General features: G+C 51.1%; 2 protein-coding genes across 3 annotated transcripts in view; one reads left to right on the forward strand and one right to left on the reverse strand.

Annotated features, from left to right (window-relative positions):
* The window catches only part of SLC7A14 (solute carrier family 7 member 14), a 31,480-nt gene extending 17,435 nt beyond the window's left edge, over positions 1–14,045 (forward strand). For both annotated transcript variants that reach the window (XM_049803992.1, XM_049803991.1), the window contains exons 3-8: positions 4,031–4,267; positions 5,029–5,246; positions 7,172–7,318; positions 8,324–8,532; positions 9,095–9,972; positions 12,461–14,045. In XM_049803992.1, coding sequence (XP_049659949.1) covers positions 4,031–4,267; positions 5,029–5,246; positions 7,172–7,318; positions 8,324–8,532; positions 9,095–9,972; positions 12,461–12,783 — 2,012 coding nt within the window. In that variant the 3' untranslated portion in view covers positions 12,784–14,045. The remainder of the gene's footprint in view (positions 1–4,030; positions 4,268–5,028; positions 5,247–7,171; positions 7,319–8,323; positions 8,533–9,094; positions 9,973–12,460) is intronic.
* Positions 1–17,806, reverse strand: part of SKIL (SKI like proto-oncogene) — a 237,469-nt gene that overhangs the window by 183,706 nt on the left and 35,957 nt on the right. The window lies entirely within an intron of this gene.

Consider the following 17,806-nt stretch of genomic DNA (forward strand, 5'->3'; position numbering starts at 1 on the left):
CCTCTCCACAGTCTTCTCCACCAGCCATTGCTCTGTCCCTTTAGCGGTCTCCTTTCCTAAAGCAGTACGACCTTACCGATCACATCGTGCAAACCCCTTCTTGCGAGCTCAGGCGAGGGTCAGGCCATCCCCCAGGATGGTTACTGGTGTGGGATAGTTTTCCCTGCCACACAACCCCACAGGCTTTGGTATCAGGCTGTGCAAGGCAAGAAGAGACTCTTTCTCCCACGGGAACTGCTCTGCAGCCCCAGCAACCCTTGATGGGCCTTTCAAGCACCAAGCCGCAAAGTTTTGGAACACATTGTTCTTACCTCGTAGCCGTGGGGGAGCAGGCTCAGCAGCAGCCGCGGGAGATGACGGAGCAGGGGAGAGCTGAGCATGTGCCTCAGGTGCTGCCTGGCTGCAGGACAAGGGCTGGGATGAGGGGCTCCAGCTGAAGCTGATCATCAGCTTCTCGGGTGGCACCGGAGAGATGAGAGTCCTTTTTCTAAGGAAGCTTTCTTTATGGAGCTGCCTTTTATAGATCTGCCCACAGTGATCATGAAACACAATGGACAGGCTTAGTGGCTTGCTGAAAATAGGATTTTGCTGTCTGCCTACCTCAATAAATTAGCTGCTCTTGGTTAACGAAGGATTGTCCCTCTGGATTTCTTGCATGGTAGCATGAATTAATTGGTGCTACCTCCAGCACTGATAGACTCCCCCCTCCTCCTTGTTTCACCTGAAACATCACTCCCACTGTGCCAGTGCCCTGTGGGATGTCTCATGGTCCCTGTGTGGCCTTGTGCCAGGCAGCAGCGGGAGGGTCGGCATCCACACCACGGCCACCACCGCCCTGGCACACCAAAAGCAAGGCGGCAGCCAAGAGGGTGAACCGAGCTGCGGTGCTTGCGCCAGTTCCTCGTGGCACCAGTTGTGCTGCCCAGCGGCTGTTGCAGCGCTGGGGTTCGGGGTCTGAAGCCAACAGGGACTTCGTGGTCCCTCCTCCTGCCCCACCGAGGCATCACCCACCAGAAAAAGTCCTTACTGGGCAGGTCAAGTTGCCCAGTGTGACCCCAAGCTACTGCTAACACAGAAACACCTAACCTGTACGCCGGCGCTCTACGCGAAGCTGCTGGCTGCCTCACCTCCTACCCTCAAACAAGATAAACCAGGGAATAGAGAGGTCAATTAAATCTGAAAAATGGGGGATCTTGGAAGGGGCAATGTCATGGACCAAACCGCTCAGCTGTAGTTATGTCCTTCTGAATAACGTCAATAACTCTATAATTACACCAGCGTAATGACTGTCTCACTGATTACCCAGTGTAGCTGATATTCAAGGAAAAGAAATGGTCTTCTGTAAAACGACTACTCTTCCAAACAACCAAGGTGTTGGTTTGTTTTCTGCAGAAACTTTCAATCACTCTTGACTGGGGGGAAAAAAAGAAATCTGTCTCCAAATTTAGAGAGTCATGGTGGAGAGAGTGTGCCCAGCCACTGCCTGCAGCCCCAGAGCCAGGCTGGCTGCGCGGGGGCAGCGGGAGAGCTGCATCTCTCTGGGTACCAGGGGATGAGATGTCAAATAGCCGGGGCTGCCGAGGAGTAACTGAGTAACACAGTTTCATTATGCAGTTGTATTACAATAATAATAATAATAATACACTACTGATGCAGCAGAGATTAGTGCAATCAAATCTGCACCCTAATAATCTATGATATTATCTGCACCCAGATAAAATCTGCACCCTAATAAATTATGATATTATCTTCCTTTTTAAGCAGAGAGGGAAGTGCTGTGAACCCCATTTCTGATGGAGGACCTGCAGCACCGCAAAGCAAAGTGATTTGATTAATGCCGCCTGATACAGCCACCGGCAGCCAAGGATGGATGGCGGATCTTGCATCGCATATCCCCCAGGCTGGATATTGCATACTATGATAAAAAGTAGTTTATTTTCTTAGTGTATGCTGATACCTAATGCAGATATCCACAACATGTTGCTGGGCCCAACGCATAGTGAAAGGTTACTCCTCTATTTTGGGGTCCTAGTAGAGTAATTGAAAACGCAAACATTTTAAAACATATTAATGTCTTTGCCTTGCCATTATCATTCCGTATCAATAACAATCCTCTTTAGGCCTTATCTTGTCATTGGCTAAAAGTAGAGCTGCCTCCAAGAAAGATTATATGATTTTTAAGGCCATCAAAGAGAGAAACTAGATACTTGTCCCCATCAGAGTACCTGTTTCATAAATCATTCAGGCCCGTAGTTATCTGTGAATGCCTTAGCTTTGCTGAGGGCATGCATTTTTCATCAGCTTTGAATAATGACTGTCTGTAGGGCTGGATGATGGGGATGTCTCGCTGCTCCTGCAGTTGGGCCTGCTTTACAGAAATCAAGTTTTGAAGAGTCCCATTGCAAAGCACTGCCAGCATCATGCATACAAGTTAAACAGTGAATGGAATATACAAATCCTCCAACACCAAGAAAAGAAGCCCCACCAAATTCAGCTTAGGGATTCAATAATTCTGTTTGTACTGTGTAAAAACTGCACTTGCAGCAAGAGCAGCAACCTCATAACGTTTGTATAAATTATTCATTCCTCTCTACTGAACTGATGGCAAATTTGAAGCGATTATTATCTTCTAAATAGAGAATAGTAGTTGATAAAGAACTCAATAATTACTATGTGTTTACACAATGATAATAATGGTCCTAACCTATTAACCTGTGCAAGCTGAACTGGGGTCTTCGGGGCAGGGGCTTAATCAGTGCTAAACACATGGGATGCAGTGCGCACTTCCAGCGCTTGTTCTGATTAATATTTGGGGAATTTATGACTAAGTCCTTCTATTCCTTTTAAATAAAACTTAATCGTTGTTTTAAGACAGCAATGTGTCAGGGTCAGGTTTTTATTGAAAAGTATCCTGACCCAGTAAGTACACAAGGAGTTTGGAAAGTGTTAAAGTCCATTGAAATCCCTTCCCAAACAGTTCCAGTTAAATATTTCTCTTCGCTTTTCTTTTCTTCTTCTACAAAGTCAATTTTGCAACTATTCTTCACAACGAGACTTACATGTAACATTTTTAAGGGTCAAAATAACTTACAGTCTCTATTTAAGGCGGCTTCAAACTCCTCTTGCATGGGTACAAATGACAGCAGGGATGATCAGGACAGTGCTCGTGCCTGGATCTGCATAGCAATAACCCAAGATAGGCATTTGGAGTTTGCAGTCAGGGCAGGGAGACTTGTAGCCTTGTGTGAGCCCTCCCGTGGCATCTTGCTCTAGGATGAGGCTGGGCCACACTGGTCTGGGATCCCATGCAACAGCTATAACCATCCCTGACCTCTTTGTGCCCCACAGTGCTTTGAAGAAACCCAAACACTGTCTCTGGCAGGGCTCAAGGTAACCAGCTTTTCCTGGCAAACCCCAGAGCTATGATGGTTTCTGCAGCCAAAAGTGTTGGGAGCTTGTCAGAATATTGATAGCACAAATAAAACATTTGATAAAATCCCAGGAAAAATGGCAAAAATCATATTATGGTGTCGCTGTTGGATGGGGAAGAAGAGGTATCTATCACCTTCAAAGCTACTGCAGGCAAACAGGGCTCCGAGGACCGCGCTACCAGCGCTGCCCAGTTCTGCTCCCTCTGCATGAATTCCCCCCCCCAGCTTTGGTTTTGTGTCTGGGGGGGGCTGCAGTTGGCCATGCCAGAGGATCCCATATCAGAGACACACATGATAGCCTGTGAGAAAGCTGTTCTACAGTGGGCTATAAAGGTTTGGCTAGTTTGAACTGTATATCCTCAAAAAAAAAAAAAATCCATCACAGCTTGATTTTAATGGGAAAATGGGCTGCTTTTTCAGCCAAGCAATTGGGGAGGGAGGGAAGGTCACCATGGCCCCCCGCAATGTCTCTGGGCTCCCGGTGCTGACTACAGCCCTGGGTACCTCCTGGCACCTACAGATAGTTGGGACCAAGAAAATTTTACTTTTTCCTTTTCCAAGCACGTTTTCTTTATGTCGCTTCATATTTTTCTGAACAGGCGTTTGCTACGCTGAGTTTGGCGTGCGGGTCCCCAAGACCACGGGCTCTGCTTACACCTACAGCTACGTGACGGTGGGGGAGTTCGTGGCATTCTTTATCGGCTGGAACCTCATCCTGGAATACCTGATCGGCACGGCCGCCGGCGCCAGTGCCCTCAGCAGCATGTTCGACTCGCTGGCCAACCACACCATCAGCCGATGGATGATCAACAGCGTCGGGACGTTGAATGGACTAGGTGCGTCACGCCGTGCATTGCTACCCGCATTAATTAGGGTCTGAAAAGTAATTGGAAGCTCATCAGAAGTCAGACATGGGAGTTAGGCTTCATTCATTATTTACCATCCGTCTGCCTCTGGTACTTTGCCTTTGCAGTCTGGTTCACAGACGGGATTCGGGGGTTGGGGAGGATACACGATATTTTGAGCCCCTTCGGGATGAGCTGACATTTAGCAGAATAAGCCCTCAGAAAAATTAGTTCAATGTCAGAGGCTAACAACAGCACAGGAGCACTTCACCCAGTGCAAACACTCTGCTTGGTCCCGTTAAGGCACCGGCGGAGCCTCGTTAGAGGGTACAAGTTGGTGTCTGCAGTACTGCCACGGAGAAACTCAGGGCTGTGGCGGTTCCGTGTGACCAGCACTTCCAGCAACAGTGCATAGTTCCTACCAGTAAGTAAAACAGCTGGCTGTCCTGTACCTGTTATGAAAACTTAACCTTTGATTGATGTTTAATTAGTATTTGGGAGATACATGTTATGCAAACTGATCATTTGTTTGCTGCCCTCCCGAAACTCCTAACAGCGTCTTGAGGCATCAAGACTGATCACCTTAATAAAACAACTTCAGCTAGCGGAGGCAGGGGCATCTGGAGACCACATTTGCAATGAGACCAAGGAGTTCTGCAAAGCCTCAGGGTCTGAAAAGCCCCCCCCAGAGTTTCTGGAGATGTTGTCCACAGCTGTGGATGGAAGTTACGCAACTCTTTTCTTTTACCCAGGGAAAGGAGAGGAGTCGTACCCTGACCTTCTTGCTCTGGTCATTGCTGTCATTGTCACCATCATCGTGGCCATGGGAGTGAAGAACTCGGTGGGGCTGAACAACGTGCTCAACGTCATTAACCTGGCAGTCTGGATCTTCATCATGATTGCTGGTCTCTTCTACGTCAAAGGTGACAACTGGTCTGAAGGACAATTCCTGCCGTTTGGATGGCCGGGGGTAAGTCCTGGGCGCACGGAGGCACACACAGCACCCAAGTGGGGCCACCCACCCGCCACAAGCTCAGCTTTGCTCGTGGTATACGTACCCTACTTCCACTGCACTCTCCAAATCTCAACCCCGCCAAACCCACCTATACTTTGGCCGGGGACCTCCAACTTCCACCGCCGCAGGCTTGGATCCAGACCTCCTCGCCCCGCCAAACCCAAATGGTACACAATGCTCCGCTCGTATCTCCCGCCACCTCTTAGAATAAAGCCAGAACTTTTCCAAAATGTCGTTCTGGAGAGCCAAACCCCATGTGAAAGTATATACCAGGAAATGCCACTAATTGCCAGGCAATGGAGCAAAATGAAAATGCAGTGGCTGTCCGAGACAGGGCGCTCGGGAGGAGCTGGCTCAGCCTCTGCGGAGGGGGAGATACTTGTGTTGGCTGGTTTTCAACAACAATGTTCTCAAGCATTTGTTTTGAGCACTTCATAATGCCACCTGCCAGTACTTATCTTATGGATGTTCCCTCAAAGCTTACTGCGAATTTGGACATATTTGGCTTTTTTAGCTTGCTTGCACTGGTTTTTATCCAAGGATGAACAGGGACTGAAAATATCTTAGCTGGCCTAAACCCAAGATAATTTCTCAGATTTACACTGCTCAACTCCATCAGGGTTTTGTGCAGAAAAATAAGCAAGAAAGTAAAGTAAACTAAGAATCTTGATTATTGAAAAGGTCCCAAGCTGTCATACAGTCCCTGCACCTCCCTTCAGTAAATCAATACCTCTCTGCCAGAGAACAACAGCGAGGAGAAGAGCACTGAGGCCCATCTGAGAGCAGATGTCATATTTACCTCTGGATCGTGCTTGGCTTTTTATGCCATAGAATAGGAACGAAAAAGAGAAAATAGAAAATAGCTGGTTTGCTCCAATTCAACTCACCAAATATCTCCTGGTAAAACCCCATAGTTTTAAAAGATACATATACAAAAGACATCAAACCCGATAGGGTCTTCCCATCATTTTCAGCTGGTTGTTTGTCTCCCAAATTGTTTGTAAATGGCAGCACAAGCATGAGATCACCAGGAGCGGAGAGGATATTTTAAAAAGGTAATTACAGGTAGTCCCCTGAAAGAGGTGAGTTTTACTGTGTGCTCCACCACTAGACAGCCGAGATGACAGAGATGTGACGGACACGTGGTACCAGTTAGCTAGCTAGATGTACGCGAGGGTTTTACGACTGCAAATTAGCTCGCTCACAGCCACACAGTCTTTAGCCTGCTTCAGCGTTTCTTTCCTGTAAATGTCCTTGCTAATATCGTATGTTTTTTAAAATCACATTAAAAAAATAACTCAACAGTACAAATAATTCCTCATCCCAGCGCTCCAACGTGTGCTCCTAACCTGCCTGCAGCTTCCAAGCAAAACAGAGGTTGTTTGGAAAGCGGTGCACATCTGACTGTGCTGCTCTCTTCTGCTTCCTCTGCTAGCAGATCTTGCTGCCACATGAGACCTCGTGCTAAGATAAAACGTGTAAACATGTTCCAAATCCCTACTAATACAAACGGATTTGGGGTGGAGGATTGTGAAAGTAAACCTGGAATTGGTTCATTGCCTCCTCTGTCGCTGCCAGGATCTCCCAGCAGATTGGAGCGCTGCGTGGGCACAGGTTCGTGGTGCACCACAGGCGAGCTGCGGATGCCTCCAGTGACTTGGACCGCACGTTAAAATCCTTTCCCTAGAGCAGACCACTGGGTTATGGGTGCTCCCAGGGTCAGACCCCAGATGGGAATGCTTAGTTCTATGTGTGCACCCCCTGATCTGCCCCCCCTCGCCCTTTAGCTCAGCCAAGGCAGAACTGGGCTCCTTCATTTTCGCCCAGTTCCCTCTCCCTGGTTGGGTGCCTCGCACTCAGATGCTCGACCCTCCGTGCAGGTGCTCAAAGGGGCTGCGACGTGTTTCTATGCCTTCATCGGCTTCGACATCATCGCTACCACAGGAGAAGAAGCGAAGAGTCCCAACACCTCCATCCCCTACGCCATCACGGCCTCTCTCGTCACGTGCTTGACAGCATACGTGTCTGTAAGTACTAGCTATACATACATAAATGTACATAAATATGTATGTATGCATAAATATATATATATATATAAAAATAATGCATCCCTTCTGGGCATCTGCGCGGCTCCCCTCCCCATGAGCCAGGGTGCCAGTCTGACCCTCGGACAAGGGCCCTTTCTTCGGTGAGAACGGAGACATCAGCTGTGTTTCCATGTGACCGTGGTGTCCTGCCGAGGCTCCAGCCCGGTTTGTCCCCAGGCTCCCGTCACCCTGCCGAGATCCCTCTGCCGGCTGCAGGGAGATGGTGGCAGCCGTTTTCCTCATGCTTCATTCCCATCCGCAGCTATTTTTGCATCCAAAAGTGCAGGAAAACGGAAGGAGCGGCAGTGTTGCGGCAGCCTTTCTCCATGGTTTTGGGAAAAGCAGCACTGCTTCTGCCGGAGATATGGGAGAGGGTCCAAGTGAGGGGGAGGATGGGCAGGGATGGCCATGTGAAAGATATCCAGTTGCTCTGCACCCGAATAAATGCACGTCTGTACTCACAGATTTTCCCTGCAAAAGAGCAAAATTGAGTCACAAAGGAGAAAAAAATATTGTTCTCGTCGTCTCAAAGAAACTCACCCACTGCCTCTCCTGCAGCATGGTGGGCTTCCCTCGAAACCAATTTCTCTTTGGCTCAAATAGAGTCAGAGCGTTGCCCCAAGCAACGTTATCTTGGATTTTGGGTCTGTCCCATGGGGAGTGCGTAACTCGGGCAGCACTGTCCCCACACAGGAACGTGGCCAATGTGAGTGTTACTAACCCCACTGAGTCCCACCAGCCTCCTGCATCACCACTGCGTTAAGGGTCAAGGTGTTGCCTTCGGAAGCCTTCCATCTAGCATTTTACACCCCCCCCACAGGGGACATAGGGATATTATCCCAATCAGACTTGACATTTTTTTGGCTTTCCACCCTTAAGAAGCAGCCCCTCTTCCCTGAGAGTCCCCAGCTGACACTCACGTCATGTTCCTCTCGTTTTCCCCAGGTGAGCATCATCCTCACGCTGATGGTGCCCTACGATGCCATCGACACCGAGTCCCCGCTGATGGAAATGTTTGTGGTCCATGGCTTCTACGCAGCCAAGTTCATCGTTGCCATTGGGTCCGTGGCTGGCCTGACCGTCAGCTTGCTGGGCTCCCTCTTCCCAATGCCGAGAGTCATTTATGCCATGGCTGGTGACGGGCTGCTCTTCAGGTCAGTCGTGCCCATGCTGGCATTTATTTTTTCCCCCTTGGGACCCAGAGGGGAAGTGTGCTGGGAGGGACGGGGACTGTCCTGCACCCCGACAGCCCACTGCCATCACTGCAGGGAGCAGCAGGCATGCACAGACTCAGCGCTTGCAAAACAGGGTGCCCACCAAAGCAAAATCCTGGGGAAAAAAAAAAAAAAATCAGGAGATATCTATGCAAAAGTTTCTCATTTGGTGCTGGTCCCTAGAGATTCAGCTTATGGGAGGATGAGCACTTAATTCAAGAGTTACTTGCAAAGGAGAGCAGCTTATACACATACAATCTTGGCACTTATTTGCAAGCGTCCAAATGCCCATTTCAGAGCTGGTTAGACCTTGATCTAACTCCAGATCCAGTCTCAGCAGTATTTCCAGTCCCTGGCTGTCTGGAGCCTAAGCACCAAAAAGCAACGAGAGCTGAAGGGATCACAGCTCTGAGCCTGGCCCCTCCAGCTGAGTAAGAGTTACTACAACAGGGAACCACTGCCATCTGCAATTTTAACCTTCCGCAACTGTTTCGCACTCCAGATTTTTGTCCCACATCAGTTCTTACACGGAAACCCCCGTAGTGGCTTGTATCGTCTCCGGATTCCTTGCAGCACTGCTCTCCTTGCTGGTCAGCCTGAGGGACCTGATAGAAATGATGTCCATCGGCACGCTGCTCGCCTACACGTTGGTCTCCGTCTGTGTCCTGCTCCTCCGATACCAGCCCGAGAGCGACATCGATGGCTTCGTCAAATTCCTCTCCGAGGAGCACACCAAGAAGAAGGAGGGCATCCTGGCCGACTGCGAGAAGGAAGCTTGCTCCCCAGGGAGCGAAGGAGAAGAGTTCGCTGGCCCACCGACCAACACGTGCGGGGCAAAAAATCTGCCGTCGCTGGGGGATAATGAGATGCTAATTGGGAAATCTGATAAATCCACCTACAACGTGAATCACCCCAATTACGGCACGGTCGACATGACCTCGGGGATAGAGGCAGATGAGTCTGAGAACATCTACCTCATCAAGCTGAAGAAGTTGATTGGCCCTCGCTACTACACCATGAGGATCCACCTCGGACTGCCGGGGAAAATGGACCGCCCCACAGCAGCCACCGGCCACACGGTCACCACCTGCGTGCTCCTCCTCTTCGTCCTGATGTTCATCTTCTGCTCCTTCATCATTTTTGGGGCAGACTACATCTACGAGCAGAGCTGGTGGGCTGTCCTCCTCGTCGTGCTGATGATCCTGCTCATCGTCGTGCTGGTGTTCGTGATCTTGCAGCAGCCAGAAAACCCCAAGAAGCTGCCCTACATGGCACCCTGTCTCCCCTTCGTCCCTGCCTTTGCTATGCTGGTGAATATCTATCTCATGCTGAAGCTCTCCACGGTCACGTGGATCCGATTTGCCGTCTGGTGTTTTGTGGGTGAGTCCCAGATTCATTTATTCTAATTTTTTAACTGACATGCTTTTGAAAGGATGTTAATAATAACTTCCTTTAATTAGAAAACTTAGGCTGATGCTTCTTCAGCTGGGACATACCCCGTCCTTTGCATTTGGCCCTTGTCATCCTGAAGTTCTTAGAAACCTCGGTTTATCAAGCCCCCGAACCACAGCTAAATGGAAAATGACACCTCCAGAAAATGTCAGTTTGATAGAAGTAAACTGCTCCATGCAAAGGTGACTATTTTGATGAGCCTTTTGATGCAAAGTAGGTGGGTTCTGGAAATTGCCTCGGAGGCAGGTTTCCTACAGAAATCTGCTTGCTTTCTTGCTGTTTCACCTACTTGAGCTGTTCAGCAGCCCACACCAAAATCTCAGCACTCTGTTTCCAAAACCCAGAGCTGCCCAACCCCAACAGCCCTGGCAGAGACAGAGCCAAGGGATCTGTGGACTCTATCTCCTTTTCTTGGTCTAAGTCCTTAACTTTGCGGCAGGGGGATCTCAGGACTCACACGTTCTGTTGTGGACCTTTTTTTGCCAAATTTAGGCTTTCTGGCCCATAGCCAGGAGCCTGGCACGTCCATAGTTTCCCCTGCTTTACATTGCAACCCACTTACTCCACAAACCCAAGAGAAAAAGAGCAGCTCTCATCGCTCCTCCTGAAGCCTCCCAATCCTGGACTAGAGAGAATCGAAGCAACACGACAGTACCAGAGCCAAGGACTCTTTACAGAGAAATAATAACCCTATAGGTAAACATATGTATTGTAGCAGCCCGCAGGAACCCAAGTTGCAGACAACAGACCCTGAGCATGCCACCAGCACCCAAAAGGACCATCCCTGGCCAAGCATCCCACCAACAGCCCTCTCCTTTGGAAGCAGGGTTCAGGGTCCTGGGTTGAGAGGGAGAAAGTGGTGGGGAAAGAGAACGAGGATTGATGCAAAGGTCATAGTCAGGTGCCACCTTCCACAAAGGCAGGAATTGCCCCTCCTGGAGGAGGGGTGGGCAGGCGCAGGCCACCACACCGGGCTCGCCAGCCTTCGTGCTTTTCACAGGTGCCTCCTGACATTTGTAGATGTTGGAGCTCAGTCGGCAGAGCCAGGAGATGACGTGAACAGACCTTGGATCTCCCTCTGGTGTCTCAGAGAGTTTAGAGCAGTCTCGTGGTTTCCACCCTTTGGGTGGAGGCTGCAACCACATTTTTGCTCCGTTTTGCCATTCCCTCTTTTGCTTCGGGGTGAGGACTGCGGTTATCCTGAGTCAGTCCTGCACAACTGAAGTCCCATAGCAAAGCTCCATCTCTGAGAGTCCCCTAACCCCAAGCCGAGCCATTGGGCAGTAGCTGTTACCTGCACTTTTTGGGCTGGAGAAGACATGCTCGGTGATTTTTTTGGCCCTCAAAGGCAATAGGCGAAGCTGCAAATCCAGGGCATGCCCTTCTACCTGGAAGCAAAGATGACTCCCAAGCATCAGTTTAATCCTCTGTGATTAAATACTTTCCCCTGTGGGTACATCTAATACCTCTTCAGCTGCCAGCAATGGCAACGAGTCAATTAAGCCACTCGATTAAGGTGCGATGGACTTCACCAGACCCATCCACGGCTGCTTGCCTGTTGGGAGGAGGCACATCCTATTTGTTTTTCTGGCAGAGGCGTGTGGTCCTGCCACACGGACTCTGGATTTAACCTCACAAGCAGTCCTCCGTGGCCAGTCCACAGCATGTGGAGAACTCCGGGTTCTCTATGCACATGTCTGGGGTAGGTTAATCCCAGGATCTACTAGAAATTAGACCTCCAGGTACATTTGCTTCTGGGGAAAGCATTGGTGCGGGAAGGTGAAATCAGGTAGGGCTAGAGGGAGAAGATGACATGAAAGTCCCGAGGGGAGAAGGACAGGATTTCAGAGCTGATTTAATGCCAAATACACTCATCCTGACAACCCTGGGGCATACGTGGCTGTGAGCACCAGCAGGAGAGAGACAGAAAGCATGAGAAAACTCCAGAGGGAAAAGGGTAGCCGGGAGGGTAACAGGGTAGAGATGCGGGTTTTTGGCACTTGGGAGCCTCCACACGTCTGCTGGGAGCTGCTGTCCCACCACGCTGCAGATGGCACAATCACGTGGCCAGCAGCGATCCCAGCTGATGTTTAAAATGTACAGCCCTCGGGTCACAGCTGGCAGCCCGAAAACACAAATCCGACAGCTTCGAAGAGCAGATAGCAGGTACAACATACGCTAGCTTAAAAAATATAGGTATATTTACTTATGTTTAACCCCCATCGGCTGAAGCCAGCCTGGCGCTGGGCGGGAGGAGGCTGGTGGGGAGCTGGGCTGGATCTCTAACCCACCCCTGATGTGGTTTTTGGGGGACAGATGCCATTTGGGGGCCTGGCATTACAGTGATGTTTTACCTAGGGGCGCGGGGCCGGTGCAGGTGGCTGGGGTCCAACCTTCTCCCTCTCGCCCGCCGCAGGTCTGCTTATCTACTTTGGCTACGGGATGTGGAACAGCACGCTGGAGATCAGCGCCCGGGAGGAGGCCCTCCACCAGAGCACCTACCAGCGCTACGATGTGGACGTCGACCCCTTCTCCGTGGACGACAGCTTCTCCTACGCCGCTGAGGGCGAGGGCTACCCGGGCTGGGGTCCCTCTGAGGACAAGAGCTTCTCATACCAGCAAATGGCAGGAGCAAAGGAAAGCCAACGGACAAGTAGCAAGTCGAAAAGCAAAGGCAGGCACAAACCGCCGTCGGAGGCTCTCATCGCCAACGATGAGTTGGACTACTCGCCCGAGTAGCGGGGCGGGCAGCAGGGTGTCGTGCTGCCCAACCGATGAGGAAGGGTCCCCGTGGCTCCCCCCCATCCTGTCCCATCCTCCCCGGGTCCTCCACCACCACCCCGCTCACCTCCGGTCCTCGGGACATGCTCCGCAATTGCCGTTGACCCTGAACCAAACACACTCGTGGCCCGTCCCGGCTCCACCGGTCGGGTCTCGTTCTGGTGAATGCCGGCTGATCCTCCGGCACCGGTTGATCTCCCGGCACCAGCCGCGCTGGTGGAGGCGGTGGAGTGAGAGATGTGCCAAACTGGGAGGGCATTGAGAGGTAGAAGGAGCCACGCGAGGGGACGAGACGAGTTGTCCCTGGGGAATGTCCACCCGATGGCTGCAGAAATGAGATGTCACTCTTACATTTTTGGCACTTTCTTAGCACGTGTGTTTTTTTCCTTTGAACCACCCAGAAGTAATAGCTGAGCCAGAGGGACAGACGGGTGGGTAGGTATGAAATGGAGATGGACAAACCCCTTTCAAGGAAGTAGCTCAGAGGTGGATCCAGGAATGTTGGTCCCATCACACAGCATTTCCATGGCCCGTTCTGGCGCAAAGGCACTTGGTGCACGCAGCAGTGCTACCCCTGTGTCCATCCCCACACCCCAAATCCAAGCGTCCCAAATACTGTGATTCAAAATTAGTCCATGTCTCAATCAAACCTTGAAGTCCCGACACGGCCAAACATCCCAAATCTGCTGTCGGGAGCCTGGTCCCATTTCTGGTCACAGCAAGGGCTGTGACCCGCTCTTGGCTCAACCCACCTTGGGCGAATGGTCAACGAGGACCACACACCATTTCTCTGAGCATCACCGGTCTGAGGCTGGGTGCTGTTTCCACCACGTCGTGTCTTTTACAAAAATGACTGTGCCGTAATTCCCTCACCGCGGTGGGCACGTTTCAGCGCTCGCTCTGGCCTCGGTGCTTCAGGGACGTGTCCGTGCCCCCGCAAATAGCGACGTCCGTGGGTCAGCCATGTCTTGGCAGGGCTGGGCCACACGTGGTAAGCGGAGACGACTCGGCTGCTGAAATCTCCCTCCCTGCTGCCGTCTCCACCTTGTACCATTTTCTCTGTTTCTGACCCTGGCTTGGTAGCCGCTGTATGAAAAAACCACTGAAATGCTGCTCGTTCTATAAGTGTCCGTATTTCAATTTGAAACCAGAGCTGGTGGCTGGCAGGGCAGAGTTGGTCAGCGGGTGGATGTTTCTCCTAGTTAAATCCTCCGGTATGGCCCGAGCACGGCCATGACCCCCAGCAGTGCCATCAGGTTCCCTGCCGCCAGCGTTCCCGCAGCGCCGTCGGCGGTGATGGGGTTTGGTCGCAAGCACCGTCCGTCTCCCCCCGGCACAGGTGGCAGCGACACTGCTGAGTCAGCGATTAGCAGCAGGTCCAGTTCTGGAGCCCATCACCACCATGCTTAGTTTAAAACACTGCAATGGAGAAACATCTTTTTGAATAAATAGTAACCGAGGAAGCACCCCATCAGACAGCGACATCCATCCTCCTCCCGGCTGCCGAAGGCTGCGGCTGGATCCATCCCCAGGGCTCCTCTGGAGCAGCCCAGACCCACTCCCAGTACCAGGGGCTGCTGCTGGCATCCCAGGGGACAATTTAACATCGACAGGGGCACGAGGCAGGATTTCCAACACGTGATGCTGAGACCCACTAACACTTTGGTTCGCTGGATGAGGCTCAGCCCCCCCCCCGAAACACAGCGCAGAGCCTGCCTGGCACCCTCTGTGGGCAAGGGGGCTGCTGGGTGCAGAGGGTGCCTGGACCCACGCCTGTCCCCATCGCTCCTGGGGCTCAAGGGCTCGATGGAGAGGCTCTGCCCATGGCTGCAAAAGTTTCCCTGCAGCTCCTGTCCCAAACGGTCACAAACTACAGTCCTTTTCCCAGTGGAGAAGAGCATGCGATTCCGCAGTTCTTAAACCAGAACGCCCCGGGCAAGCCAAGGGAAGTTTGGCCTCTGCGAGGGCTTCAGGATGGGAGCAAGGATTTGGCAAAAGGACCTGTAAGCTTCGCTCTGGCATCCTCTCCCGCTGCCTGCCCCACCATGCTTGTAAAAACAAGCAGAAATCCTGAGCGTGTCCCACCAAAAAGCTGTTTGCAATGTGCGTACCCCTCACGGGCCAGCTCGGGAAACCTTCCCGGCGGTGCTGAGCACCTCTCGCAAAGGTCACCTCTCACTCACGCTTGGCTGCTCCCATCCTCGATGCCTTAGACGTACCCAAGAGAGATGGCACCTCGCAGGTCTGGCTTTACATTTTCAGGGAGAAAGACTGATGCTGTTTTCCTACCAGCTCTCGTACTATACCACATCCGAGGTAGTCGTCTTCGTCCTGCTTCCGCGTGGTATTTAGGCATCTGCCGAACCGCAAACTCACGCCCAAGTACCCTGTCGAATCGAAGCCTGTTATTCCTTTTGCAGCCTTAATCTCTCGCTACAGAGCAGTTACCAGTACCAGTGTCTGTCGTCCTGTCCGCTCTAGTCGTGCCCTATTTGACGAGGGCTTGATCCCTTGCTGTTTGGCATCTGTAGGAACCTCTCCGTTGGATCCGTGCATTGAGTGAAGCCCTTGGGCTGCTCTTGTTCCCGGTCACCCATCCTCCTTCCCCTTCCCGGGGAAGGGCTGGGGCAGGATGGCTTCACCATATCCCGGGGACCACCGGGAAACAGCATTTAATGCCACGGCACCGTCTGATGGGGACGGTGGGAGCCGTACCCTCTTCGCGAGCCCACCACATCCCACCTAACGAAGGCCGAGCCGCAGGTTGGGTCTTACCTGGGTTTGCCCGTGACCGAGCGGCCGGTGCCCAGAGAGGCCGGTTTGCAGCCGGGGTTCCCCCACCCTGCTCCGGGCAGCGGTGCCTGGGGGACCCGGGGCTCCGGCCTTCGTTTGGGAGCTCGCGCGTTTTCCCTTGTAGCAGGCGTTGGGTTCTTCAACGGGCGCAAGCAAAAGCTGCGAAGGCCAAAACTTTCAGCCATGTCCATCGCCTCTGGGCACCGCCGGCCCCGGGGGTGGTTTCGGACGCTGGGAGGAGGTGCAAGTGCTTGTTTTGCCGTAACCCTAAAATCCAGCCTTTCCCCCTGGGTGTCCTCGGGGAGGTTCTCACACCCCTGACCCGTGAGGAGGACACGGGCAGAGCGGTACCACCCCGTTCCCACCACCGGTGAGACACACAGCCCCCCCACGCCTGACCGTCCTCCGTGGGGAACGCACCCTGGGGGGGGGGGGGGGTGGGCAATGCATGCTACAGACGGAGAATAAATACCTCAAATCTTCCAGACCGACTCTTTAAGATCTCAGTCCCTCCACAAATTCACTCCGCACAGTTATGACCGCTCGGTACGAGGCCCAGCACGCCAGAATCCTCCACACGGCAGAGAAATCACACCCCAAATGACATGGGATGTTGTAAATCCAGCTTGTAAATGATCTTCACTTCATTTTGTTTGGTCTTTCTGATGTATATCTTGCTTTTTTTGCAGATGGTACTTTCTGGTGTAACAATTCTCTGCAGTTCTGGTATGAAATTGGTGTATTTGTTAAAAAAAGTTTGTTCTATTAATTTTTTTATTTTACTTTTTTTTTTGTGGTTTCCAAAAGCCCATTGGTGCATTGTACGATGGGATCTTGTAGTGTGTCACGAGAAAGAAAAAAATACGCAGATATGTTATGGAGTGTTTTTTATTTTCAGATGATTGTGTTGTTGACAACTATATATATTATATATATATTATCAAGATACTAAGGAAAAAACCCTAAATTTACCAAAATCTGTATATTTTAATAAATGCATAAAGCTTTATTGTGTGCCTTTACATTTAAAAATCAAATAGGAACTAATGGATTTTTAAAGAAAGCCAGAGACAAATGTGTCTTAGTATCGGTTCCCGTAGTAATGTAAATCTTTTAAATGAAAGACTAAACCAAAAAATAAAAATAAAAAATTACCCATATAAATTTTGTTAAGCCAATCAGTACCTGAAGGTCTCATATTTTTTCAATGCTAAACTGAAGTTAGAGATGAACAAATCTTGCCTTAAGTGCTTCTAAATTTCCTTTGTAGAAGATCCATTTCAGTAGGCTGACTTTGGTATTTACTTGCACTGTTGTGAAAAATAAAAATGGTTATCAGTTTACACAACAATAATAATAATAAAAAACCCAACAACAAAAAACTAAAGCAAATGACCGCAGGTTGACTATTACAGTGCGAAGCCCCAGGGAGTGCCAACGTCTTCCCATCTGCTCGCGGTGTTGCCAGCACCCACCTTAACTGGGGTGTCACGGCACCATCACCCCCCTGTACCGGTGTCCCCACCATGGGCTCTCTGCTTTTATTTGGGGAATGGGAAGGCTGCCAGCTGCCCTCCCCGTGATGGGGAGCTATAGCTGGTCCTGGTGGAGCTGGGGAGGGTTCTGCTGGGGCATCAGGGACCACCACCTTCACATTGGGGTGACCACCAGAGCTCACACCCACCACTCCACAGCTCCTATTAGGCACGGTGTGGAGCAGTTTTTCCATTCAGAAGAGTTATGTTTTACTCTGTGTTCAGGCTTCAGGTCAGCAAATGAGCACCAAAAGCCTTTAAGAGCCAACAGCGCTGCGGCCAGACCAGCCTGGAAGAACCCCACAGGGGAGCGGAGTGTTTTGGGAGGGCACAAAGCAGGTATTTCAGCTTTGATCCTTTAAAAAAACTAGAAAAGTTTAACGTTCTTTGTGCTTCTTCCAAACCCTTCCCCTCTGCGGTGCCAGCACTAATATCTTATCCCATACTTGGCCCCATCTCCTCGCATCCCACGGTTGCAGATGTCCGTTTTCCCTGCGACTGCTCCGGACTCGTTTTGCTTTGTTTGGATTTTTCTTCCCCAAAATAAAGCTTCTTCCTTCCTCCGAGCAGCTTGCCCAGGGCCTTTTAGGCCTCGGATTTGGGATCAGCCGCCACTAACCTGTAACCGTGGGCAGGGTGAGCAGAACCCCAGC

The sequence above is a fragment of the Accipiter gentilis genome, chromosome 6 (genome assembly GCF_929443795.1).
Source record: "Accipiter gentilis chromosome 6, bAccGen1.1, whole genome shotgun sequence".
NCBI lineage: Eukaryota > Metazoa > Chordata > Aves > Accipitriformes > Accipitridae > Astur > Astur gentilis.